Here is a 25,903-nt window from a genome sequence, read left to right on the forward strand (position 1 = left end):
GGCTCCAGGCTCTGAGCCATCAGCCCAGAGCCCGACGCGGGGCTCGAACTCACGGACCGCGAGATCGTGACCTGGCTGAAGTCGGACACTTAACCGACTGCGCCACCCAGGCGCCCCTGTAAGTTAATTTTTAGAATTATCATAGTCATTGAAGTAAATTCATTCTCCACAAATGTTTTATTTTCATTGTTATAAACCAACTATAAACAATTCAAGAACTTGACATATTATTGTAAGATATTAAGACATACATTAATGCTAGATATACCACATCAATATTTTTGAAGACTGAGTATTTTCAATTCTTCTCAAATTAATCTATGAATTCAATGTAATTCCAATAAAAGTCTCAGCAGGTGTGTTTGTGAAAACTGAGATGTCAATGCTAAGATTTATCTGGAAATGTAAAGGAACAAGAATGGCTATAGCAAACTCGAAAAAGAATTACAAAATGAGAGGATTTGACTTGCCTGAAAAGATTTATAATAAAGCTATAATAGTTAACACACGTAAGAATGGGTCCAAGTATAGACACATAGCCTGATAGAAGGAGAGAGTGAAAACAGACCTTTTCTTTCTTTTCTTTTTAATGTTTATTTATTTATTTTGAGAGAGACAGGGCAGAGGAAGGGCAGAGAGTGAGAGGGAGAGAGAGGATCCCAAGCAGGCTCTGTGCTGTCAGCTAGAACTCATGAACTGTGAAATCATGAGCTGAACCCAAACCAAGAGTCAGATGCTTAACCCACTGAGCCACCCGGGAACCCAGAACAGACCCATTCTCATAGGAGCACTTGAATTAAGACCAAGGAGGTGAATATTTCTGCATCAGTTGGTTATTTGTGTGGGGGAAACAAATGACACTTGATATCTACTTTCAATATTTCCTTTAGAACAGTCCTGCTGATTAGTGTAGCTTTTATTCTTCATTCAATGATCACTCACTACATGGCATTTTTCTCTAGTTTTCTTTGTAAAATCTGCATCTATCTGAAATTATCTCATTTGATTGCTTTTTAATATTCTACCTAGCTTCCACTACAATATAAAGTCCTTGAGAGTAAGAATCTTGTCCATTCTACTCACTGCTGTACTTGGAGTATCTAGAACATTTCTTGGCACGCTCATAAGCTTTCTATATAAAAAGCATTTCTAAATAAACGAATGTGTAAATCTGCCAGGGAAATTTGGAGTGAAAAGAGCAGGTAATCTGCTGATCCAGCATTTGAATGATGAGGAGGAGTTTACCTGGGAGAGTCTTGGATGAGGTAATGGTTTGGAACATATTCCAGATAAAGAGCGTAGTAAGGATGAAAGGTACGGTGAATGTGTGAAAGCATCACTGGGGCATTTTCCAAGCAGGCCATTCCTCTGTGTAGCAAATGGAAATGTTAAAGAGTCATTTATTCAGTCACAAGTCTCAGATTACTTGTATTATTTTCTTTTCATTTGATAGATGAAAAACACTTGCTTCCACACTGAAATACCAGCCCGGGATTCTGAAGACTTCTCCATTTGCCCAACCCAACTCTCAGCCTTTTCCAGTTTGGGGTTGCATGAGCGGATGTTATTCGGCACTTATTTACATTACCTGGTATTATTTTTAAGTCAGTAGTTCCACAAGTCAAGAGCATGCCACGGTCATCTCATTTTTTTTGTTTGTTTGTTTTTAAATATAGCTTCCTGGACTCTCCTTCTGAAAGATTAAGCCAGAATGTCTGAGTAAGCTCACTAGCCAGCTCCCTAGATGTCTTAGTCTGGGCTGATACAACAAATTACTATCATAATTACTACAACATTAACTTAGAGTGAGTGGCTTAAACAACAAACATTTCTCACAGTTCTGGAATCTGAGAAGTCCAAGTTCAAGGTGTCAGCAGATTCAGTTTCCGGTGAAATCCACTTCCTGGGTTACAGGCCTGTGTTTTCTTTCTGTGTCCTCACTGGGTGGAAGGGGAGAGAGCTTTCTGAAGCCCCTTTCATAAGGGCACCGATCTCATTCATGAGAGCTCTACCTGCATGACCAAATCACCTTCGGTCCACCGAAGGTGGACCTAACACCATTATTTTGGGGGTTAGGATTTCAACATACAAATGTCGGGGATTACATGTAGTCTATAACTTCAGGAATGCAGAGCAATTCCCATCTAAATCCTGCTAACCAAAGTGTGGTCCACTCAAACCATTCACATCACCTGGGAACTTATTTGAAATTCTGAATCTCGGCCCCCACCCCACATGTACTCAATCAGAATCTGCTTTCGTAAGATCCTAGATGATTCATATGCACTTTTAAGTTTGAGAGGCATGCACCGATCTAAACCACTGTGCTCCTACACTTAAGGCGTCAGCATCACCCGGGAATTGTTTGAATGCAAATTAGCTGACTGCACCCCTGTTCTGGGGGACCAGAACCCCTCTGGGGGTAGGCATAGTCATTTGTCTTAACAAACTCTTAACACTCAAGTTTGAGAAGCACTGGATTCGAGCCATTTTCCTGCTTTTAGCTGTGACCATTTTTAACTTTAAGCCATTTGCCGCCTATGAGTTTTAGCACCATAATTCTATTTCTAATGTCAGTGGGAACCTAAGAGTTAGAGAAGGAGGAACCTGTAAAAATCTATGGTGATATGTATGTATGGAACAATATGCTGCACTTATGGCAATAAATAGAGGATTTCCTCTTTCCTCAAGCTGGAGACATATTGAAAGGACTCTCTAGTTGGGTGAACATACAAGCCATATGCTGGCAGGCCATAAAACTTGTTTAAAGACATATCCATGCTTTTTTCAATAGCTATTTTAGTAAAGGTTTTACTCCCACCTTGATGTCTAAATTTTAAGACGCCTCCACCTCTGAAAAACATTTTTCAAAGATTGTCAGATTATAGCAGAGTGAACAGCTTCTTTAGTTTATTTAAGGACGCTGCCAGAGCATTGTCGGCTCCAGGTGTTTCTAAATATTACGGGTGGGGGGCTTCCCTCGCTTTTATAAACACAGCAAGGCAAAGCTTCCTATCTTTGTTCTTTAAATAAAAGCTCTCAAAACTACCTATTACTTCTCAATCGATTCCTGGGGTTTATGTCACAGCCTCTGGTAGCTGAAGGCTTAAATAGGATTGTTTTACAGATCCTCGGTCTTCTTCTTCAGACCCGCTCCTTCATTTAAATACTAAAGCGTTATAAGTCCTTTGCCAAGTTCAGAGTCAATCTGCCATTCCCTTTCCCAAAGGGCCGCAAGAGAGAAATCGCAGGCGGGAACTCCAGGTGTTAAACCCTCTCGGGGCAGAGGCTGGAAGGAGGTTTAACCCCCGGCCAGAGCCGCGCCCCCGGACCACTACCCCCGCGCCTGCGCGCCCCGACCCAGGCGTTCGCGAGCCGGCTCCGTGGCCTCCGCACTTTTTCAGGCCCACCTCGAACCGCCCAGGGCCAGCAGGGGGCGGCCGGGCTCCGCGCGCCCCTGCGAGGAGGGGACGCCCCGGGAAAGGAAGTTCCCGGCTCCCGCCCGGCCGCCCGCCCAGAGCGCAGGCGGCGGAGGGAAGCGGCCTCCCCTCCGGGTCCTCCCCCGCCGGCCAGTCCCCGGCCCTTTCCCCGCCCCGCTCGGCTGCCGCCGCGGCAGGTTCCGGGTCCTGTGACCCGTCGGGCGGTGGCGCGGGCGCAGGGCGGCGGGCTTCGGGACGTTGCGACGGCCGACGGGGGCTCCACGGGCGCGCGGGGAAGACGCGGCAAGGCGGCGACCCCAGCGCGGAGCCCGAGCTCGCGGGGGGCAGCCGGCCGGCTGGAGCGGGGCCGGGGGCGCTCATGGCGGGCGGGGCAGCCGGGGACCCGGTCCTGGGGACGGCGGCGGCCGCCGCGCCCGAGACCCGCGAGCACCTCTTCAAGGTGCTGGTCATCGGCGAGCTCGGCGTGGGCAAGACTAGCATCATCAAACGCTACGTCCACCAGCTCTTCTCCCAGCACTACCGGGCCACCATCGGGGTGGACTTCGCCCTCAAGGTCCTCAACTGGGACAGCCGGACGCTGGTGCGCCTGCAGCTATGGGACATCGCCGGTAAGTGGCGGGCTGCGGCCTCCGTCGAGAGCCGGCGGCTAACTCAGGTAGCCACACGGAAAGGGACGTGGCTGGGTGGACCCCAGTGGGATCACGACAACGGTAAGGGGCAGTAGTAGTTGAAGGGTTTAAAAGCAGGACAAGATCGAGAAATGCGTAAATAAATAACCCGGGTTAGATGCCTCTACTAAGTCTGCAGAGAGCATCTCATTTTTAAGAGATGGAAAGGTGGCCCTCTTCACTCCAACGTGCTGTCTTCCCCTCCCTCCCTGACCGGAGGTGAAACAGCCATGGGGGCTTTTCCTGGAGTTTTAACTCTATGACAAGTTATAATACACGAGGAAGAGTGGGGGGGGGGGGGGCAGGGGCCAGCTCCTCTCAACCAGCTTTAACATTTCACAGAGGAGCACAGAAGTTGAATGATTGCCCCCAAGTGACCCTCCTAGATAGTGACACAACCAAGGCTAGCAATGTTTTTCATCACCCACCATGGTGGTGCCTTTTCAGAATGTTTTTCATCACCCACCATGGATCTGAGACCCTTCTTTCTGAGTGAAATTCTATTCTTCAAGTAGGGTGATCTCCTAGGTGAGTCCTTAACAACCCCTGCACCCCCGGGGAAGATTTGGGAAAGCTACTCTTGAATCCTGCCTCCCTCCTTAAGCCAAGGCCTAACCCCACTCCTGGCCCTGCCCCACTCCACACCACAATAGATTGTTTCCCTGGCATTTGCTTTCAGTTGGCAATTTGGGAGCATAATGCCCCTCTTTGAAGGGGGGTGCATATTCTCCTTGCTCTAATTTATGAAAATTTGAGCTCTGTCTGGTGGGGTGGGTGGAGTGTGGGCATTTAAAAAGATGGTGACTTTTGGAAAGTTTAAATATGGAAGTGATAGCAAAAGTTACCCTGTTCAATCATTGCTGGTAAGAAGCTCAGTCTGCAATAGAGAATCTGGATGGGAGAATGTTCAGAGCCAGAGACCATCCTTCACGCTACACATGCATCAACTGTAGAAGGTATGGTCACCCAGCTGGCAAATGAGTGGGGGGGACACAGGTCTGTCTGCTAGGCAGTGTTTTTTTCACCAACAGCTTATTACATATGAAAAAGTATTGAAGAATTAACCTATGTATATTAACCTAAATACTCACTTATTCAAGAACAGACTTTTCTGCCTCAGATATGCAAATAAATTTATGTATGTCAGTCCCTCACAGAAAGGAGGATAATCTGCCCTGGGCTCAGCTTTTTTTTTTTTTCTTTTTTCCCTTTTGGTTACAGAAAACCAAAAGTTCGTTTGAAAAGTCATCTTTTGAAGTCAGGCTTCTTTTGAAATACTTCCTGCTGTTTCACAGACACTTATGAATAGTAGTATTGCTTCTTGACAAAGTCATAAATTCTAAAGGTTGCCTTACCATGTGATAGTCATTCTGCAGGAATCTTCATTGTCGCTACAGATTTCCGTGAAGATTTTACACCCCTCACCTAGGAGGGTTGTTGACTTTGCCTTATTCTTCTTGTTAAATAATATCATATTTAGCTATTATGATTGGATTTCACTGCAGGTAAGTAAAAGATTTTATTGGCACATTTGTGTTTTTAAGCTTCAAGCAAAAATGCTGGTATTTGGAGGCTTGGGAGAGCAAAGTCATGAGTAATTTTCTCCCTGGGTATCACCTCTTATTTTTTTTGTCCAGCTCTAACAGACCTCTGCAGCCAGGAAAGAGACATAATCAGTCTTGTCAGACTCTGGTACACATTGGCCTAGATGGAATGTGCTTGCACTTTTCCCTAAATGCAAAGCTTGAGCTTTGCCGGGATAGAAAGCAGAGTTTTAAGATCTCTAAAAGGGATTCCTGGATGTTCAGTACCATTCAGCAAGTACACATGAGCTGTTAAAAAGATTAGGGGTAAATTAATGAGGTAGTTGAAAATTACTAGTCTCACCTTATAAATAAGATTTCCAGAGATGGAGTCTTAATATATAAGGAAGTTAACACAGAAATAATTTGGCTTTCACTTGGGGCTTAGGGAGCTACATCATTAGCTATGTTTGCTTTGAATATTTGACCTCTTAGTGAATCCTAGCTCATACCATTTGAGTTAAGTGGTCATGATGTAATGAAGCAAACTGAAGGCCACTCCAAAAAGTTCCCCATGGCTAAACATATTTGCCTTATGTAGTTACAACATTGAATGATCTTTAATTGTGGAAGTTTAGAAATACTCCTTGATTGCAAAACAGTAGGTAGAGCTGGCCAGTTGATATGACTAACTTAAGGTGTGGCCCTGTGACTAGTTTTTTACTGTTGCATTAGAGATGAGAAAGATGGTCAAGGAATTTTGTTGGGTCTCTATACTTGGAAACTTTGGCAGGGGAAACAGGGAGGAGTTGGCCAAATGTTTTCCATAAATGTGGCCAGGCAGTTTAAGCTAAACTCTTCAGATTAGGAACCACAGTGATTCTTGGGTACACGCCTTCCAAATGCTTTTTTATTGCATCAAATGAATGTAGCTACAAAATACCGATGCACCTCAATATAATTTTTGTGTTGGGCAACCGTCTCTTACCCCATACCTGTTTGAAGATGGCTCTTCACACAGGACTGAAATATATACTAAGACACTGAAGTCTTCAGTAAGCTTTTCAAAAAGTTTAATAAATACTACTAAATTAAGAGGTAGCAAGAGATGTCTCTGATCTTCTTTTTGTTGTTGTTACATAAATGAACCCATTTATTATAGGCCAGCAATGTTTTAAATAGTGGTCTCTTGGGGCACTTGGGTGGCTCAGTCAGTTAAGCATCGAACTCTTGGTTTCGTTCAGGTCATGATCTCATGGTTTGTGAGTTCAGGCCCTACCTGAGGCTCTGTGGAGCCTGCTTGGGATTCTCTCTCTCCCTCTCCCTGCCCCTCCCCTTGCTCCCCCTCAAAATAACTAAATAAACATTAAAAAAAGAAGTAAAAACAAGTTTGTCCATTTAGAACTAATGTAATTTAGTCTTCCTATATTCACTGAAGTGATTGCTTTTGTAGGGGAGGCAAAACTTTATCTCTGCCTTCTTAGAGTTTTCAGCAGAGCCTGAAAATTAAAAAAAAGAAAAAAAAAAAAAAGAAATCAATCTGAGACAGATTAACAGCAGAAATTTATGTCACCTGAGTTTTACCTGACACAGGAGTCCTCCTAAGAAAATGAACACCCAAAGAAGTGACAAAACCTAAGTGCTTTTATACCAGGTTGAACAAAGGGAGGGAATTGTGGGAAAATAACTAAAATATATGGGGAGGCTAAAGGAAAATAAGAGTTATTTTGTATGGTCTGTTTATAGAGAATTCTCCCAGCTTCAATTCCTGTCCGTGGTGATAGGAATGTTTCTTTCCTCCTGGTAGAGAGAGGACGTCTCTCCTATGGGGGTTTTCTCGTCTGCTTTCAGGAAGAAAAAAAGAGAGGTTAGAGTACCTTTCGGGCACCTGCTGTTTTTAAAGTCCCTTTAGTTCAAATTAATACTTATGCCAAAGTGGCATTTTCTGGGGGCCTGGTCTCTTCTGCCACGCTTCACTTTTTAGGATTAGTATTTCTGTATAAAAATCTGAGTAAAAATCTTCTGTAAAAAAAACTTTGGACCAACGAACCAATCAGGAACATTCTACTCTGAAGTTCATGTAAATAGTATTTACCAAAGTATAAAATGCATGGTTGGAAGACATTATCAATTATATAAACTATACTTAGATTCACTTTTTATTTATTTATTTTTTGATCCCCAGCCTAAATTAGAACGTTGATCCTGCTTTTCTTATCCCATTTTCCACAGTGGCAGTCACTGATCACTGTACCTCGTGGCCTCTTCTTGTCTTTCATAACTCTCCTTTAACCCTCATGAGCAAGAATCTTGAATATTATCTCCAGTGCTTTCTTGACCTTCAAAGTATCTATTAGTCAAAAATTATTAAAATTCAGTTTTTTTCTAAATATGCAGAAGAAGTTCTCTGAGGAATTAGTCTATAGTTATTTGTAGTCTCCCTCTCCAACACTGAATTTACCATGACTTTCCAATTACTTAATAACTCACTTAAAGGGATTTTTAAAATCTTCCTTATATCTGACTTCCATACAGTCTTCCTGTCCTTAGCCTTATACAGACTAAAATGCTGTGTTGAATTACAAACAAAACCTGCTGTTCCATTTTACATCTCTTTTTAAAAAATGTATTTATTTTAAGAGAGAGAAAGAGAGGGAGGGGAGGAGAGAGAATCCCAAGCAGGCTCCCGGCTGCACGGAGCCCCGATATGGGGCTCTATCCCATGACCCTGAGATTGTCATGACCTGAGCTGAAATCAAGAGTCGGACACTCAACCCACTGAGCCACCTAGGTGCCCCCATTTTACGTCTTTAAATCTTCCTCAGTTTGTGAATCCTGAGACACTTTGGGTGCTCCAGTCTGGATTTTGTATCCCCAATTGCCCAGGCAGAATGGTCAGTGTAACAACATATTAACATATGCCTATTGCCCTTTTTTTTTTTTTTAATATGTTACCATTTTCAGTTGCCTCAATTGGCCCACATAAACTGAAAAATGCCCAGGTTAGTAGTAGAGGGAGTGGGACATTGATAAAAGTACTAAAGTTTGACTTTTCCCCCATTTTCCTAATCATTCTACTATTTGAGTTGAACTATATAGGCTTTTAGAGATCCCATAGTCTAAATACAGAGAAGTATAATAACTTGACCAAGGAAACACAGATAATCGATGGCACTATACAAAGACATGTTTTCTGATGCTGAAATATGAAAATAAGTTTTTAATTGTTCAGTGAATTTTTGGTTCACTGGTGTCAAAACACTCCAAAGAATGTCATCTGAGAGTCTAACAGACTCTTGTCTAAATTAGGAAATGTTCTGGTCATCTGTATAGTAGTGCACATGATTCATATGTTAAACCCCTTTGCAATAATTATCATCTCTTTATATTATCAGTCCAGAATTTCCAGTTATTATACTCTTCTTAATTATAAAACACTGAACTTCCAATGTAGATACTCTTTGGTCGGCTCCATCAGTTTTGGAGGGCATTTTGAAAGACTTTCCACACTGGACTTTCTGAAGATAACAAAGCTATTTTATTGATACATGCTTATAGAGCACACCTGGAAAAGCAAGGTAATAATTATAGATGTTTGCATGGTCTACTCTGTGATCTCACTGATTAAACCTACAAGCCATGCGTTATTTTTGAGAGGCAGTATTACTTTCAGATATATTATAGGAGAAATTTTATCCATTATGAATTTGTTTTCTTGACCTTCTGATTTTCTTAAGCTTCTGATATGGAAATTTCAGTGATTCGTTCATATTCTATTTTAAAGTGTACCCAAGATTTTTGTTTTTATCAGGTATGGTAAGGCCAATACACCAGAAGATGATCACCATTGAAAAGATGGTTTGTTACTCATAGATCCCAAGAGGAGGGAGCATCCACCCCATGCAGAACCACATGGGGAAGCCCCAGGGTTGGTCAAGAGGCAGAAGGAGCAAGGGATAAGCATGGGCTAGAGCCTTTATTGTGGTTTTTGCAAGAAGGAATGGCCAAGGCAGTACAGGCAAGCAGAGCAGAGCAAGCTTAGGATTGGTTAGTTTGACCTATTTCAGTGGGCGTTGGGCTATGGGGGTGGTCCCTATTTGTTTAGTACCTGGCCATGGGTGATTTAGGGCAGGAAGATAGTGACTTAGACTGCAGGAGCCTTAAAAATGCCTGCAAAAAGGGATGGTAAGAATTCCAAATTGGTTGGTTTGCCTATCCAAGATGTGCTTTCAGCAGGTTGTTTGCAGTCTCTCAGAACTAGCTAACCCTGGGAGAGGCAGGCTCTCTGCTGGTCCACAAGGCCCCAAGACATCAAAGAATTATAATATAGAAAAAAAAACCCATCATGAATACATACTTCTAGGCATTTGTTAGAAAAGACTGAGAGATAAAGTGCTCTTCCAAAGAAGAAAACTTTGAAGGCCTCAGATTTGTAGTTCAAGAACAGCATATCCTGAAACTAGTGATGATTTCACACTTAATCAACACTTAAGAAGTAGAGAGTGGGCTGGGGCACCTGCATGGCTTAGTTGGTTGAGCATCCGACTCTTGATTTTGGCTTAGGTCATGATCTCATGGTCCTGGGATTGAGTCCCATGTCAGGCTCCGTGCTGAGCATGGCGCTTGCTTGGGATTCTCTCTCTCTCTCTCTCTCTCTCTCTCTCTCTCTCACTGTCTCTCTGTCTCTCAAAAATAAAAAAAAAAAGGAGAGGGTAGGCTAAGTGAACAAGTTTAGGTTGTGTTTTGGTTGCAGAGATCTGGATGGTGAGAACAGTACAGACATAAATGATAGGGGTTGCAGATTTCTGCAAGATGAGGTAAAAATGCTTTAGAATTCTACTCAGTTGTATTTTCAAAAGTGCTTTTCTCACTTTTTGCAATCAAGGAAGCTAGAAACATGTAATTTCTTCAGTCTTGTTTTGAGAAAGATGAACCACATAAAAATAAATGGACAGTAGGGGTTAGTTTATAGATCTTTGTTGGTCTTTCTAGCTGACACATGGCCTTACATTCTCCTCTTCTGCCTTCTTTCCATTCACTTCTGCCCAGATATTTTCCTTAAGCATCCTCTGTAGTGACTTTTTTTGTTGCTTTTTGAAATTAAGCTAAATACATTGTTTTATTTTAGTGTGATTATATGGAGACTCCTCCATCAGGCTCACCTGCGGTGCTTAAAATGCAGATTCGTTAGGATCAACTGTTTCGATAGATCTGCCTTCCTCTGACACCACTATGCATCGTGATTTTAACAAAGAGGTTAATTCTCTCACCTGGTAAGTCCATGGTTGGGCAGTCCACAGCTGCTGAGCAGAACCTTAAAGTCTCCATGGGCCAAAGCTGACACTACATCACACAACCATTCCTTCGTCATGTCGTCATATTCTTCGTCTTTGCGCTCTAGTCAAATATGCATGTCTTGCTGCAAGGGCAGCTGGGAAATCTAGGGCTTCACCCTAGATGACTAGCACTGTGTTCATTTTCTTCATTCTCATTGCCAAGATATCTAGTTACAATAAAGATTCCGTCTTCTAGAGAAGGAAGTAACACACTTTTTTAAAAGAAAGCATTTAGAGTCATTTGGAATATTCTGGAAATATGCCTACAGCAATATGGATAAAAGAGGCTGCCACTAGTATTGGGGTCACTAAAGCACTCAGCAGTGGGGCATTTCTCGTAGCTGCTGTGGTAAAGCCCTAAGAGACTATGAGAAAGGGATTACCTTGTGTAATAGGGCTCTGCTATCCTTAAAGAAAGTCACTGTAGGCTGATGGCACTGCCTTGGGTCTATTCAGAAGTATGGGACATGTGGAACAATGTGTCCTCCAGAAAGTATTTGGCTAACAGATTGGACAGCACATCAGATAACAAATCAACTTGGGCAATTTGAGTAATTTTGTCTCCCCGGGATTTTATTTTCTCATCTGTAAAATAGGAGAGGTTGGATTAGGTGATGTGAGGTGGCATCTGGCAGTTACAATGTTGTCCATTTAAGTGTTGGTCAGGAAGGCATGAAAGTGGTCCTTCCTCCCCCCCCCCACCCCCCCCCCCCCGCCCCATTAAGAAATGACTACAACACCCATTAAGGAAGATGGTGTTGCTGATTCCCATCACACTCTTTGAGCTACTTCTACAGATCTCGTGACAGGAAGATCTCCCAGGTCGTGCTGAATTTTTATATTGCTATAAGCTTTAACTCTACACACACACACACACACACACACACACACACACCCCATGAAACAAAACTCATGCATCTGTCTTTGTATTTAATAACTGCAGACTTCTCTACCCCATCCTCTCCTGTCCTATGATACAACCCAGGGGCACTCAGCATAGTGGGAATTTCCTGCATTTTACTTATGCATTTGTGGAAAGTAGGATCGAGAACAATAAAATTTTCTTGGACTGAACTTAGAATGGTTGATTGACTACTTCCAGGGAGCATTCTTTATATTTCTTGTCTAAAATTAAGGAAAAAAAAAAAAAAAGTCCAAGATTCTACAGAATTCCAGTGCAATTCTAATGTAAATGTGAAAGTCTTCCCTGTTGGTAGGTTTGGTCCTTACCCCTTTTTTAAACTTAGAAAGGGCTAACTCCTGAAGTGTTGTGAAAGGTAAGTACTAGAATGCATCATTCCCATGAGGAAGACTCAGCACTGCTGGAGATTGTATCTAGAGATTAAATACCTGAATCTGTTTAGTCCGTTGATGGTGAGCCTGGCTCTGACTAGGGTGACTGCTGGTGGGTTTTGGGCATTGCTGCATCTACAGTATAGAGACAAAGGAATAAAGACAACTGATTTTCATGACAGGTAAGCATTTGAATGGCATTTCTTGATAATGTGTCTTTCAGAACTACTAAGATTAGCTTACGTACCTCAATGAAGAGCATCCCTTTGTTTGATACCATGATATACTTTTCATATCTCTGATGACACCTAACACCCTGTGGTGCAGTTTGTCTATTTCCTCAAATAGATTGTGAGCTCCTCAGGAGAGGAAATCATATTAATTGTTCCATGCTGTTCACCATTATCTAGCACAGTGCCTGATACATGCAAGGAACTTAATGCACGTTTTTTAGTGGAGATCAAATCTAGACACGATTTGGGGGCTGTATTAGTCAGGATAGATTAGGTTATGTTGGAGTTCCAACCACATTAAAAACGTCAATGGCTTAAAATAATTATTCCTCACTCTTTCTTCATGCCCACGGTGAGGGCAGAGGTTGGGGCAGTGGTAGAGATGTGAAGGCATTTTTCATTGAAACTACCTGAAGACTCAGACTAATGGAGGCTCTACCGTCTCATGATACTCTCCTCTCAAAATTAGGGTTCGAGCCTGCTGCAGCAGGACAGGGACACTGTCAGCCAAGTGATTCTGCTTAAAAGTGACACTTCTGTTCACCTTTCATTGGCCAAGATGAGTTCGTAGCCACTCCTGACTCAGTGGGGGCAGAAGAGTGTGATCCTTCACACACTTAGAAATGGAGGAGAATGGAATATTCATGAACATTAGTTTTGTTTTCCACTCTGGTTCTTTCTTTTAGACAATAACAAGAGAATAGATAAAATTACCCAAGGAGAAATAATAACGAAGTTATAGGATGCAGCTCTTACTCCAGTGGCAAACTTTATGTTATTTTCCGGTTTAACGACTGGAAGAGCTTGATATATCCATGTATTTAAACCTTTGAAACCAAAATAGTTAAATCTAGGTTTTGCCTTGTTAGGTTTTTTGGGAGAACAACTCTCAATTTCATGTTAAGATTATTATTTTAAATGAATTCATTGTCTCTTTATTCTCTAATTAAAGATTTTTTTTTTTAAGTTCATCTATTTTGAGAGAGAGAGAAGGAGAAAGAGAGAACCCAAGCAGGGTCCGTACTGCCAGCGTGGAGCCCAACGTAGGACTCAATGTAGGATTAGAACTCACGAACTCTGAGATCATGACCTGAGTGAAAACCGAGTCAGACACTTAACTGAGCCACCCAGGCGCCCCTATTTTCTAATTAAATGTTACATATTTTAGAAATTTGTGCTTTTTAGGTTTTTTGACCAGTTCAAGAATATCTCTGAAGCACTAATGGATTACTTCAGAATTTTTCAGAATTACTTCAGAATTAAAAAGATAATGAACTCAGTAAAATAGGAAGTATATTTCACTATTCTGTTGGAAAGTAAGCAATTTCCCTAAATGCATGGCTTGGCCTTTTCATGCTGGATTATTTATATTTGATCCCCATTGCTGTCTGGATTCAGTGATTGAAGAATATTTAGCAAATCATTATAACATTAAAGTTATCACACACAAACCTAAAACATCAGAAGGAAGAGCTGGGAGGGCTTAGAAGATCCCTAAAATCCTCTAAAGACACATGACTTACTGAGGCCGACAGAGTTACTTGCCTAGGATTGCTTGACCTTTGGGTGCTTGGTATTTAAATTTTTTTTTAATGTTTATTCATTTTTTGAGGGACAGAGCATGAGCAGGAGAGGAGCAGAGAGAGAGGGAAACACAGAATCCAAAGCAGGCTTCAGACTCTGAGCTGTCAGCACAGACCCCAGTGTGGAGCTTGAACCTACAAACTGTGAGATCACGACCTGAGCCAAAGTTGGATGTTTACTTAACTGACTGAAGCGTCCCTGGGTGCTTGGTATTTTGATTCTCTAGTACATTTGTACTTTCCTCAAGTTCATTTTCTTCTGCCAACTGTTTTCACCACTACAGTTTACAGCATATAACTAGCTAATAGTTAAAGGTTTTGCTACGTTTAATTGTACCATTTTAAAAAGGATACTTAGGCTTTCATCATGTAATACATTTATTGAGCACTTAATACTACCTAACATTTACACAGTGCTTACCATGAGCCTGACATTTTACTTTTTTGAACTTAAAGTATAATTTACATACACAGATCTTAAGTCCTTCATGAATTTTTATATACCAGTGTCAGTTCAAGGTATAAACTATCCCCTAACCCTCTAGAATAGAAGTAGCAAATACTTTAGGTTTTATGGGCCATTTACTCTTTGTTGCGACTACTCAACTCTGCCATTGTAGAATGAAAACCGATGAAGAAACCCATAAACGGATGAAGGTGGTAGTATTCCAGTAAAACTTTATTTAGCGAGGTTTGACCATGAATTATAGTTTGTTGTACTCTGCCCTAAAAGACTCTCAGGCAGACATTTTGCATTAAACCTTCCCAGTGACCATCTGTAGGTATTATTTTTTTTATAGCTTTATTGATATATAATCGACAATACAACAAACTGTACAATTTGATGTTTGACATGTAAACAGTAGTGAAACATCACTATGATCAAGATTGCAAAAGTATTTCCGAACCTGTCTCGCTGCCTTGCCCAAGATAATCACTGATGGGCTTCCTCTTACTAAGTCACTAAGTTTTTATTTTTAAGGATTTGATATAAATGCATTCATATAGTATTACCTATTCCCTCTCTGGTCTAGTTTCTTTCACTTAGCTTATTTATTTTGAGATTCATCTATTTTGTTATTTTCATCCATAATCTATTCCTTTCCTTTCTGTTGTTATATTCCATTGTATGAATATACCATATTTTATTGATTACCATTTTCGACTATTAAAAATAAAGCACCTATGAGCATTCATGAACATGACTTTGTGTAGACATGTGCTTTCATTTTGTTTGAGCAAATACCTAGGAGTAGAATGTGTTGGTTGTATGGTAGGTATATGTTTAAATTTTGAAGAAACTGTCAAATCGTTTCCCAAATGGATGTACTATTCTAGATTCTTATTCTTACCAGTAGTAAGTAAGAGTTCTGATTGCTCCATTTCTTCACCAATACTTGGTAAAACCAGACTTTTTATTTTAGCCATTCTCATAGGCATGAAGGGGAAGCTGGTTATGATTTAAAAATTTATTTTTCTTTTTAATTTTTTAGAGAGAGCGTGAGCAGAGACGAGGGGTGGGGAGAGAGAGACAGAGCAAATCTTAAGCAGACTATATGTTTAGCACTGAACCTGGTATGGGGCTCAATCCCACAACCCTGAGCTGAAATCAAGAGTCAGATGCTCAACCGACTGAGCCACCCAGGCACCCTAGTTGTGATTTAAATTTGCATTTCTCCAGTAATTAATGATGCTAGGCATCTTTTCCTTTGCTTGTCATTGTATGCATTCTTTGATAAAGCATCTGTTCCAGTCTTTTGCTTACTTTATTAATTAGATTTTTTATCTTCTTACTCTGGAGTTTGGAGGGTATAAGTCCTTTACCAGATAGAGGGTTTGCATTTTTTTCTGCCAGTTTGTACTTTTCCTTTTCATTTGCTTAATAGCATAATTGACACTATTTTGAATTGCCATATAGTGTGGTTTTTAGAAAGCACACTCTGAGACTATCAGAGAGTTTTGAATACTAACCTTGGAACCTAGGGAACATAACCTGATTATTTCTTTTTTTTCTTTTAAAGATTTTTTTTTAATGTTTGTTTATTTTTGAGAGACAGAACGTGAGTGGGGGAGGACCAGAGAGGGAGACACAGAATCCAAAGCAGGCTTCATCCAGGCTCTGAGCTGTCAGCACAGAGCCCGATGTGGGGCTCAAACTCATGAACCGTGAGATCATGACCTGAGCGAAGTCAGATGCTTAACCGACTGAGCCACCCAGGTGCGCCAGTAACCTGATATTTCTAATCCACAGGTCCATCTCGAAAATTCCTTGTCATATACATTTCTGATTTTCTTATATTTTATCAGAAAGTTTATGTGAATACAAATTTGTATATGACTTAGTATGATTGGTTGAAAGAAATCTTTTTAGGGATTTATAGATGATTCAGTAAACAAAGCAACAGTCACTAAAGCTTAATCGTTCTTTATTACTTCTGGATTTCTATACTTTTACTAGTTTGGCACCCTACCCTCTTTTCTAAATTGAAGGGATAGTTCTGAAGAGTACTTTCTTCTAATATGAAATAATCATGTAATCTGGACTATCTTAATGAGGCTAATTTCCTTTTTTGCCATAGTCATTTTATATTTAATAATTAAATTTTATAAAAACAAAAATTGGTAGTATGTGTTCTCTAGTTAAAATTGAAGTCAGAACCACTTTAATGCATCTACATAGTCTTTTTGCAGATTAGTGATATTGACTTTGATCAGCTGGTATATCCTCTGTGAACATGCTGTGTGTAGTTATGAAGTATAAGTTTAAGGAAAAGGTACAATGTTAATTTCTTATAATTGTCAGCATTGTGATCCAGTAACTATATAGTTGGCTGGGCAGATTTACATTACCAGTAAAATATAAATATGATAGTGGGGTTTCATATGTGACTGTTATAATAAAGTTCAGACATCTGAACTGTCATAGTACAACTTCAGGTAAGCCCATATGAGGAGTTACGACAAACCACAGATGAACTTCAGGTTTATCCATTTAAGCTTGCCTATTGTGTTCTTTTCCCATTATTTCATTAAGCAATATCTAACATTGTATGATGCTCTAGTAGAATTTGGAGGAGAAAGAAAATATTTTTTGTGGGCAGCTTTGCATTTGTTACTATCAATGAAATGTAGATAAAGTGTTTTTTCATCATATGTTTTAACAGGAAAGTGTCCTGTCAGCTTTGTTTTTATCATTGATCAGAGTTTCACATCTTCGATTTACATTGATTGCCAGTCATATTTCCTTAGTACTCTAGTCAGTAACTCGACAGACGGAAGGTAAATGCCTTAGAAGTCAGGGTAACTGTAAGATAGTTCAGAATGGCTGGCAACAGGGGTGCATGGGACTCAGAAGCCCTGGGTTCTAGTGCTGTCTTAGTTAGTCAGTGCCACTGTAATCCTGGCCAAGCAGCTCTTTGCATGGTTTTTCATCTGTCAGATGAAGATAAGGGTCCTTCCTATGTCAAAGAACAGTGTGATACCAGACGGAAAGAGAATGCTTTGCAAAGTCCATGTGGTATGCGAAGCAGTAGGATTTTCCCCAAACTATTGAACATGGTAAGTTATTTTAAAAGTACGATATTTGAAGAACTCTGCAGTTGGTCCTTCTTTCAATCACACAGATAATTGTGCCACTTTTTGCTAGTAGGTTTGCACACGTCTGCCTTCTTAGAAGACAGCAATCTTGCAAGCAGCGTCCAAAGCGGGTACAGCCTAGAGACAGGGACGAAAGATGAACTCCTTTATCTCTTATCCAGTCTTAGTCTTTTCGACTGCGTTTTACCCACCATACTTATCTTCTTCGTGCAAGCTTCATTTTGTTCTGTTCTGTCTCTTCTCCCCTCCGCTCCCGGCTTTCTTTTTCCCTTTAATACCTTTCTCTTAGACTGGGGAAATGCAGGGGGAAATGCTGGGCTCTGTAGATTCAAGCACCGTCATCTGGATGTTTATGGAGCACATGTTGTACATTCACAGAAAACAACGCTAGTTAGTTCCGTACTGAGACCACATGATCGGCCACATGGTTCTGTGCATCCCACCAGTTTCTTTGCTATGGAATGGGAAACCCGTGCTTACAGCACTGTTCTAGAGTCAGAGGCCTTATATCTAAATATAGACTCAGTCTGAATTATGAGTTCTTAATCTCTTTTTATATTTACTTCTAGGGCAGGAGCGGTTTGGCAACATGACCCGAGTATACTACAAAGAAGCTGTTGGTGCTTTTGTAGTCTTTGATATATCGAGAGGTTCCACGTTTGAGGCCGTCTTAAAATGGAAAAGTGATCTGGATAGTAAAGTCCATCTTCCAAATGGCAGCCCTATTCCTGCTGTCCTCTTAGCTAATAAATGTGACCAGAAAAAGGATGGTGGCCAGAATCCTTCCCAGTTGGACCAGTTCTGCAAAGAACATGGTTTCACTGGATGGTTTGAAACCTCGGCAAAGGTGAGGTCTGCTTCGTGTTTGTATCTGCTCTGCTCTTAAGTCCTAAATCTGAGCTATAGCTATAAAACATTTAGACAGATTTATGTGAGTGGGTTTTGGGAGCCTAATAAAAAGCAAAACATAGCATGGATATGTTATAGTTTCCTTCAGTGGGCAGCAGAAATGCTTTCAAAATTGGCTAGTGGGGAGGTGACTAGAAGGGCAGGTTTTCCATCAGCGTAAAAATTAGCTGTTATTTAGAATAAAGAACAATGACATTCTCTGAGTTTGAGCCTTTAAATGGAGCACTTCTGCAACTGGAGTTTATGGGGGATTTAGGGATCTTGTCAAGCACAAGGGTTTTTTAATTTTTACTGAAGGCTTGACAAAATATAGCGACAGAGATGACCCTGGCGAATATGTGGGTCACGTGTAGTACTAACAAAAATGGACCAGAAACTGTCAGAGCGACAATGTATTCAGGTGATGTTTGAAGAGTTTCAGATTAATTGTGTATGAAAGAATTTGAACAAGAGGCAAGCGTCAACATTTGTGACATGCTTCTTCATGAAATAGCGGAGTGAGAATTCTTTCTTTCACCGATTATGGGATAAATATTTTTTGAAGAAAAACAAAAACACTTAAGTCGACTGTTAAAAATCTTACCAGTCTAGATACACAAGAGAGCAAAGGTGAAATTCACAGGCACAAAGTATTGGTGGGGAGAGAACTTGTTTATGCACATTGGAAATTTCACATTAGAGGTCAAATAACAATTGGACTTACATAAGAATGGTGAAATGTTTGAGAAATTCTCAATGACAAACAAAATCCGAAACCAGAAGACTGGCGTATCTTAACACAGTCCCAGCATTTGGAATGCCTTCTGTGGATTTCTTGCAGACGTTTTTTTGTTTTTTGTTTTTAAAAGAATTTTTCCTCTTAGGTAACAAATGTGACCGGATTTATCTACTGGTCTGAGTACCTGCTTACCACTAGGTTAGTTTTAGCTTTACCAGAAGCCCACCCTCATCACAGAAGACCATCGGGTGCCACCGACGATCAGAATAATGAAAGGAAAGCTATTGAGTGATGTTGGGGTCATCGGCACGACTGGTGTCTGCTGGAGGCAGAGGTTTTTACTCCTAAGCTAAAGGCTATCTGTTGAAACAAAGACATTCCAGAATCTTAAAATTTCATTTCATGAGTAAAAAGTAGCAGCAGCAGGAAGCTGCAGTGCAGGGGTGGGTGCGGCAAGAGCACTTAGCCAGGCAGGACGGAAGAAATGGCAGAAGGGGGAGGCTGCTCCCTGAGGCCCTTGTTCTGGAACCCGTCCCCCTTCCTGCGGCATGTCCGTTGGGTAATTTGCTTTATTTCCCAGCTTTGTTGGGAAATAATTAGTGGTATGTGTAATGTTTATTAGAGCATGAGATTTTTGGAAGAGATGGCATGTATTACAGATAAAATTTCTTCTCTAAGTTTTATGTGAATTAATCACTCAGGTAATAAATCCAAATTTGTCCCCAGAGTCTAGATGGGAGATTCACAAATGATAGTGTCATGTGGCCTGCAGCTTGAGACTGTGCAAGTCATCATCTTTGTTAAATTTATAGACAGCGTTACATGTGGAGGTGAGAAGGGACACACTGGTTAGCAGTAGAAGTGTCAGATATGTTCTGTGCTTTCCTACAAATATATTAGCAACACCTTCTGCAGAATTTCCTTAGTAGTAAACCAGGAATGGCCCAAGAGAATAACAGTAGCATAAAATCTAAGTTAAAAATTTTAGGCAAGCCTTAAAAGTACTGCCCACATGTCACTAATGTCTGTATTTCTGAGCCGGCCGGTGCTAACTTCACATCTGATTCCTGCTTGAATCCCAGTGATCTGAATTTTAATGGGAACACAGCCAAAAGACAGTTTTGAATTTGTGAACTTCATCTTTTCACCTTTATGACAAACAATGGATTTGTAGTATGAAAATGTGTGACTAATTACAATATGGGAATTTCTGTTCCTAGTCAATTGCTGCTAAATGCAGTTATAGAGCATTGTAGTTCTTTGGGAAAATGGGAAGGGTGGGGACCGAGTGACATTTGGACATTCGGAGATCAGTACTTTAATTAAAGAAAACTTGTGTTGATGCTGGAAAAGATACCTGAATAAATAGCACAGGTCTTACAGGTTTCTCACTGTCTGAGAAAATTATAGCAAATAAGGAAGAAAGCTGGAATGAACCTCATGTTGTTAGACTGAAATTGGAGAGATCAGTATGAACTTAATGTTTCATATGTACATATAAATATATATATGTTTCTGTGTATATATGTGTTTCTGTATATGCACATTTGCATTAACAGAGAGATAAACGTAGAAATAGATGTCTACAGGTCTGTGGATGCATATATATATTTATTACCTCTCTCTGCTCAGAGGGCTTAGGAGCAATGATACCACAGATCCAGTGAGCTTACTCGTCCCCAGAATTTGTTTTTTAAATACTGTTCTCCTGTAAAAAGAACAGGGGTTTTGTGGAGAAATGATTGATTCCAGGACTAGTGGGACAAATAAAGATGCGCCAGAGATATTCTGCGGAGCCAGAAACTAAGGGAGCACAAAATGATGGAGACGTGTCAAAAAGAAACAGATCCGTACTTACAGAAGCTCCAAAAATGTAACACAGTTTGAGGAATGAAGTAAATAACTATTGTAATGGATCTAATCTGTGGAATAAAATAATAATCCATGACATGAATAAACCAATTAATAAGTAAGGGAGAAGAGAAAACTTTTCCTGACGGTAGAATTCTAACTAATATATGTAGAAGGAATGATGGAAATAGAAAGTCACCTTTAATCACCATGGTAGTAAATGTTTCAGGGTAAATTAATTAATGGTAAAGTTAATGGGTAAAACTGGTAAAAAAAACAAAACAAAAAACCAGGTGATTTATATATTGGAACTTACTAAGGGCAAAGGATAAATAGTAATTGTTCAGTGGAGAAGCCTGGCAGACGTGACTCTAAGCAAGTGCCTCCTTGTACACTGAGAAGGACACATCCCTTCTTCCTGCCAATAATGCATAACTTGAGTTTAATGATACAAAACACCAAACAAGCCCAGACTAAGGGATATTTTCTGGCCAGTACTCTATAAGAGTGTCAAAGTCATGGAAGGGAAGGTGACTGAAAAACTGTCCCAGGTTAAAGGAGACCAAGGAGACATGAGCACGAAATACAGCTGGTCACCTGGATGGCAAATAGGACATTGGGATGATGGTAAAATTTGAATAAGGCTCATAATTAATGCCCACACTATTATCTAATTTCCTGGTTTTATCTGAAAATCTGGATTTCCAAGCTGTTAATATTTTAGGAAGATGAGTGAAGGGTATGTAGGAATTTTTACTATTTTTGCAATGGTTTTGTAAACCTGAAATTATTTAAAAATGAAGTTAAGTACTTAAATAAAATAAGCCCAGATTTTGCTCTGTGTTGTTACTCGTGTAGTGAGTGACAGCTAATAAATCTGTCGCACAAATGTTGGGATAGCTTGTGACTCATTAGAATATTTTTAATGGCCGTTGCACCCACCACATTGTTTCAGGTTAATTTACACATGACAATTAAAAGTAATAATCTGGGGCGCCTGGGTGGCGCAGTCGGTTAAGCGTCCGACTTCAGCCAGGTCACGATCTCGCGGTCCGTGAGTTCGAGCCCCGCGTCGGGCTCTGGGCTGATGGCTCGGAGCCTGGAGCCTGTTTCCGATTCTGTGTCTCCCTCTCTCTCTGCCCCTCCCCCGTTCATGCTCTGTCTCTCTCTGTCCCAAAAATAAATAAACGTTGAAAAAAAAAATTTAAAAGTAATAATCTGCACTCAGAGATGGGGGACGACATAATGCGCTTATCCTATTTTAATGTGGTATGAGCCCGTTGACATTCTTCTTCATAATGTGTCCTCAACAATTGACTTAGATGTTCTAGGGCAGAAGGTTTTCATCTTAGTGCCTTCATTTATGTGAGTGGGAACCCGTTGTGGGAATGAAGATTCCTTTTCAACCATTGAGATAGTTCATTGAATCTCAGCAGCAAGAAGTTTGAAACAGGAGCATCAGAAAGGGCGATCATTTGTGAAAAGAAAAGAGTTCCCCAGCCACATTATACTCAATGGCATTAAACTCTTAGGGTTTAACCCTTTAGTACGGGAGAAGAAGATGGTGGCTCGTGTGTTACAATGTCCCCTCTGACAAACTCGCCTAGTCCCGTTAGTACTCTTAATGCTTACTTCCAAGCATTAATCTGAAGAATTCATCGTGTTCATCATTTCTGCATTACAGGATAATATAAACATAGATGAAGCCGCCCGGTTCCTAGTGGAGAATATTCTCGCAAACCACCAAAGCTTTCCTAGTGAAGAAAACAACGAGGACACAATTAAACTGGATCAGGAGACCTTGAGAGCAGAGGGCAAGTCCCAATGTTGCTGACATGGCTTCTGCTTCTGGCCTGTGTGCAGACCTGACCGGGCTGGATCCAAGCCCGAGAATGGATAAGGGGGAGGCTGTGCTGCTCTGTGCATCTTCGCAGGGCTGCACTTCAGTTTTTCTTCAGGTTGTGTAGATCTTTCTCCTTGTACAGAATGGCCGTGGTGGCACCCCCAGGGAGCCTACGCTGACACGGGGCGTGTGGTAAAGTGGTTCTGCCCGCGACCCCACACTTTAACGCAGGCACACTTAGGCCTCTAGGGTGGTCACCATGAATTCAGGATAATGTTTACGTCCTCTTTAACAGTTTTTAAAAATGATGGTCCTCAGGATTTGGTAAGATTTTCAAGTTGTGCCTTTTAGTGGAAGCACTGGGATGGTCATGAAACCTGACCTGAGGTTTTCCAGTAATTTTATGGGCCTGTGTTTTTATCTCCACATTACATTCTCTCCAGGGAGGCTGCCATCTCTGTTAGTCACAGAAGGCTGTTTTGCAGTTCTTTTCCTACTTAAAACTTTGATACTTCTATAAAATTGTTATCATCACACGTTATGTCATTAGTCCTGGCCAGCGTGGTGTGCCCTTGCTAACAACGCAGGTGCACTGGTGTCCTGGTTTCTGGTTGCTGCCAGTTGGAAACAATATAAATGAACATTCCTGCTTTCCTCTTCCTCCCGTGTGTTTATTTTTGTACCTGACAGCCTGGCTGCTATTGCTGTTGGAGTTCTCTCTAACTGGAGCTAGTCTTTTCAAATCTGTGTTAGTAACGGTAACAGAGAAGTTACTTGAAAGCATATACAATTAAATCTGAGATTCTCTAAGTATGAATTGTGAAGGAAACTAGGTCATGCGTAGTTTTTATGTAAAGTTTTGGACATTTAAAGTGGAACACATGAGAAACTTAGGACAGCCTTGTAATATTTGTATTACCATTTAACCCAGTTAAGGAAAAGAATAAATATTTTGGCTGAAACCTCTTTTGTTTTTCTTTAACTAATGTGGTTCTAGAAAGGTAAATGGGGTATACTTTCCTGCCTTAGAAAACTTCGTGTCTGCTCACATTTTCCTGTTGTTTTTAAGGGAGTTGATACCTTCTGAAAGGTCCAACTTATTTTTCAAAGGAATTTTAAAGGTGTTTGTGCCATAATCCAATGCTAATGCAAATGAGGCATTGACCAAATTGTCTTATACATTATTATGAACATGGGATAGGAAAAGATCCATGTATTTATTGAGAGCAGGAAATAAAAAAATTAGCAAGAATTGCCTTTGCTCTGACAGGTGTATTCTGGGAATAAATAGTTGACATGGGCCATAAAACATAGTTTGCTCTTCTCATTAAGTCTAAGTTTTGCTTAGGAATCACAAAGGTGTTTATATGTTCTGCACTTAAGTCAATAAGCTCTTTGATCTTTTGGGACATGTATTCTATATAGAATCAGATTTTCCAAAGTTAAGGAATATAAAGAACACCCTTATTTAAATATTACTTCTCATATAGTTAATACAGTCCCTCTTAATTTTTAAAAAGGTATTGCATTAAATCTTTCTAAGAAACCTATGTGTCTAAAATGTTTAAATTTTTTTTTTAACGTTTATTTATTTTTGAGACAGAGAGAGACAGAGCATGAATGGGGGAGGGTCAGAGAGAGAGGGAGACACAGAATCGGAAACAGGCTCCAGGCTCTGAGCCATCAGCCCAGAGCCTGACGCGGGGCTCGAACTCACGGACCGCGAGATCGTGACCTGAGCCGAAGTCCGATCCTCAACCGACTGAGCCACCCAGGTGCCCCGTGTCTAAAATGTTTAAACCTATACTCTGTACTCTAAAATGTTTTCTGGTCTCAATACAAAGTACAACTTCTTAATTTTTCTTTAATTCCAAAGTCCAATAATGTAAGTAGTATGAAAAGTTGGTGCCAGACCTAAACATTAGAAATACAAAGTTCACGGGGCACCTGGGTGGCTCAGTCGGTTAAGCGTCCGACTTTGGCTCAGGTCATGATCTCGCGGTTTGTGAGTTCCAGCCCCGGGTCGGGCTCTGTGCTGACAGCTCAGAGCCTGGAGCCTGCTTTGGATTCTGTGTCTCCTCCTCTCTCTGCCCCTCCCCTGTTCATGCTCTGTCTCTCTGTCTCTAAATAATAAATAAACATTAAAAAAAAAAAAAAAAAAGAAAAAGAAATGTAAAACTCATTCTGGATGATGGCTGAAAGCAACAAGTCTTGGAATTTTCTTTTTTTACATATTGATTTTCATTTTTATATGGTATTCATCCTGTTTAAATTGAGCAGTGTATTGAAAATCAGGAGTATTGGGCTTTCTTTGTCGTATTTGTTTTCTTAGGATAATTTTAAGGATTGAGAGTACCTTGCATAATGGTTTCTTGATAGACACTCAGGGTTCCATATGTTGTGTGTGACAATGTATTCTATTTATCATTTTTTACATTTTAGAAGTAAAACTGAGGATTTCACTTTACTCCTAAATTCTCACTGCAATTTGTTTTTGTAACGTGAACATAAAATTTGAATTTAAAGTTAGCTACATAAATGGGCAGAGGAAAGAAGAGAATATTTTGATTTCCTTATTCACTTAATTGCTTAGTGAAAATTCCTGAACCTTCAGACTTAGTTTTCTACTTAAATAATAAAACGTTATTGAGATTGAAATCTATAGCATTACCTAAAACATGAACATTTTAAAAATACAGCACTTTTATTTCCATTTATACATCAGTATTATTAAAAAGTCTGCACACCTGGAGCACCTGGGTGGCTCAGGAGGTTAAGCGTCTGACTTCGGCTCAGGTCGTGATCTCAAGGCCAGTGAATTCGAGCCCCGCGTTGGGCTCTGCTGACAGCTCAGAGCCTGGAACCTGCTTCGGATGCTGTGTCTCCCTCTCTCTCTGTCCCTCCCCTAA

At 40.6% G+C, this 25,903-nt stretch overlaps 1 protein-coding gene and 1 long non-coding RNA gene across 3 annotated transcripts in view; one reads left to right on the plus strand and one right to left on the minus strand.

The window, feature by feature from the left end:
* Window positions 1-3,515, minus strand: part of LOC123609133 — a 17,855-nt gene extending 14,340 nt beyond the window's left edge. Inside the window, exons 1-4 of one of the 2 annotated variants that reach the window (XR_006717624.1) lie at window positions 3,411-3,515; window positions 1,837-1,940; window positions 1,589-1,693; window positions 1,246-1,368 (exon numbers count right to left, since the gene is read on the minus strand). This is a non-coding gene — a long non-coding RNA (uncharacterized LOC123609133). Of the gene's footprint in view, window positions 1-1,245; window positions 1,369-1,588; window positions 1,694-1,836; window positions 1,941-2,821; window positions 3,299-3,410 lie in introns of those variants that run through there. The other variant, XR_006717623.1, reaches the window with a different exon arrangement.
* RAB32 (RAB32, member RAS oncogene family) lies at window positions 3,449-23,956 on the plus strand. Its single transcript, XM_045499946.1, has 3 exons — window positions 3,449-4,048; window positions 18,243-18,520; window positions 22,836-23,956. Exons 1-3 carry the CDS (start codon window positions 3,799-3,801, stop codon window positions 22,983-22,985), a joined length of 678 nt encoding a protein of 225 aa, XP_045355902.1. The 5' UTR covers window positions 3,449-3,798; the 3' UTR covers window positions 22,986-23,956.
* The last annotated feature ends 1,947 nt before the right edge of the window (window positions 23,957-25,903 follow it).

Source organism: Leopardus geoffroyi, chromosome B2 (assembly GCF_018350155.1).
Source record: "Leopardus geoffroyi isolate Oge1 chromosome B2, O.geoffroyi_Oge1_pat1.0, whole genome shotgun sequence".
Classification (NCBI taxonomy): Eukaryota; Metazoa; Chordata; class Mammalia; order Carnivora; family Felidae; genus Leopardus; species Leopardus geoffroyi.

Excerpts from the sequence above, each read along its gene's own strand:
- RAB32 (XM_045499946.1), top strand. The coding sequence starts at position 3,799 with ATGGCGGGCGGGGCAGCCGGGGACCCGGTCCTGGGGACGGCGGCGGCC. Across the intron at positions 4,049-18,242 it reads GCAGCTATGGGACATCGCCG|GGCAGGAGCGGTTTGGCAAC; the intron begins GTAAGTGGCGGG and ends ATTTACTTCTAG. Across the intron at positions 18,521-22,835 it reads GGTTTGAAACCTCGGCAAAG|GATAATATAAACATAGATGA; the intron begins GTGAGGTCTGCT and ends TCTGCATTACAG.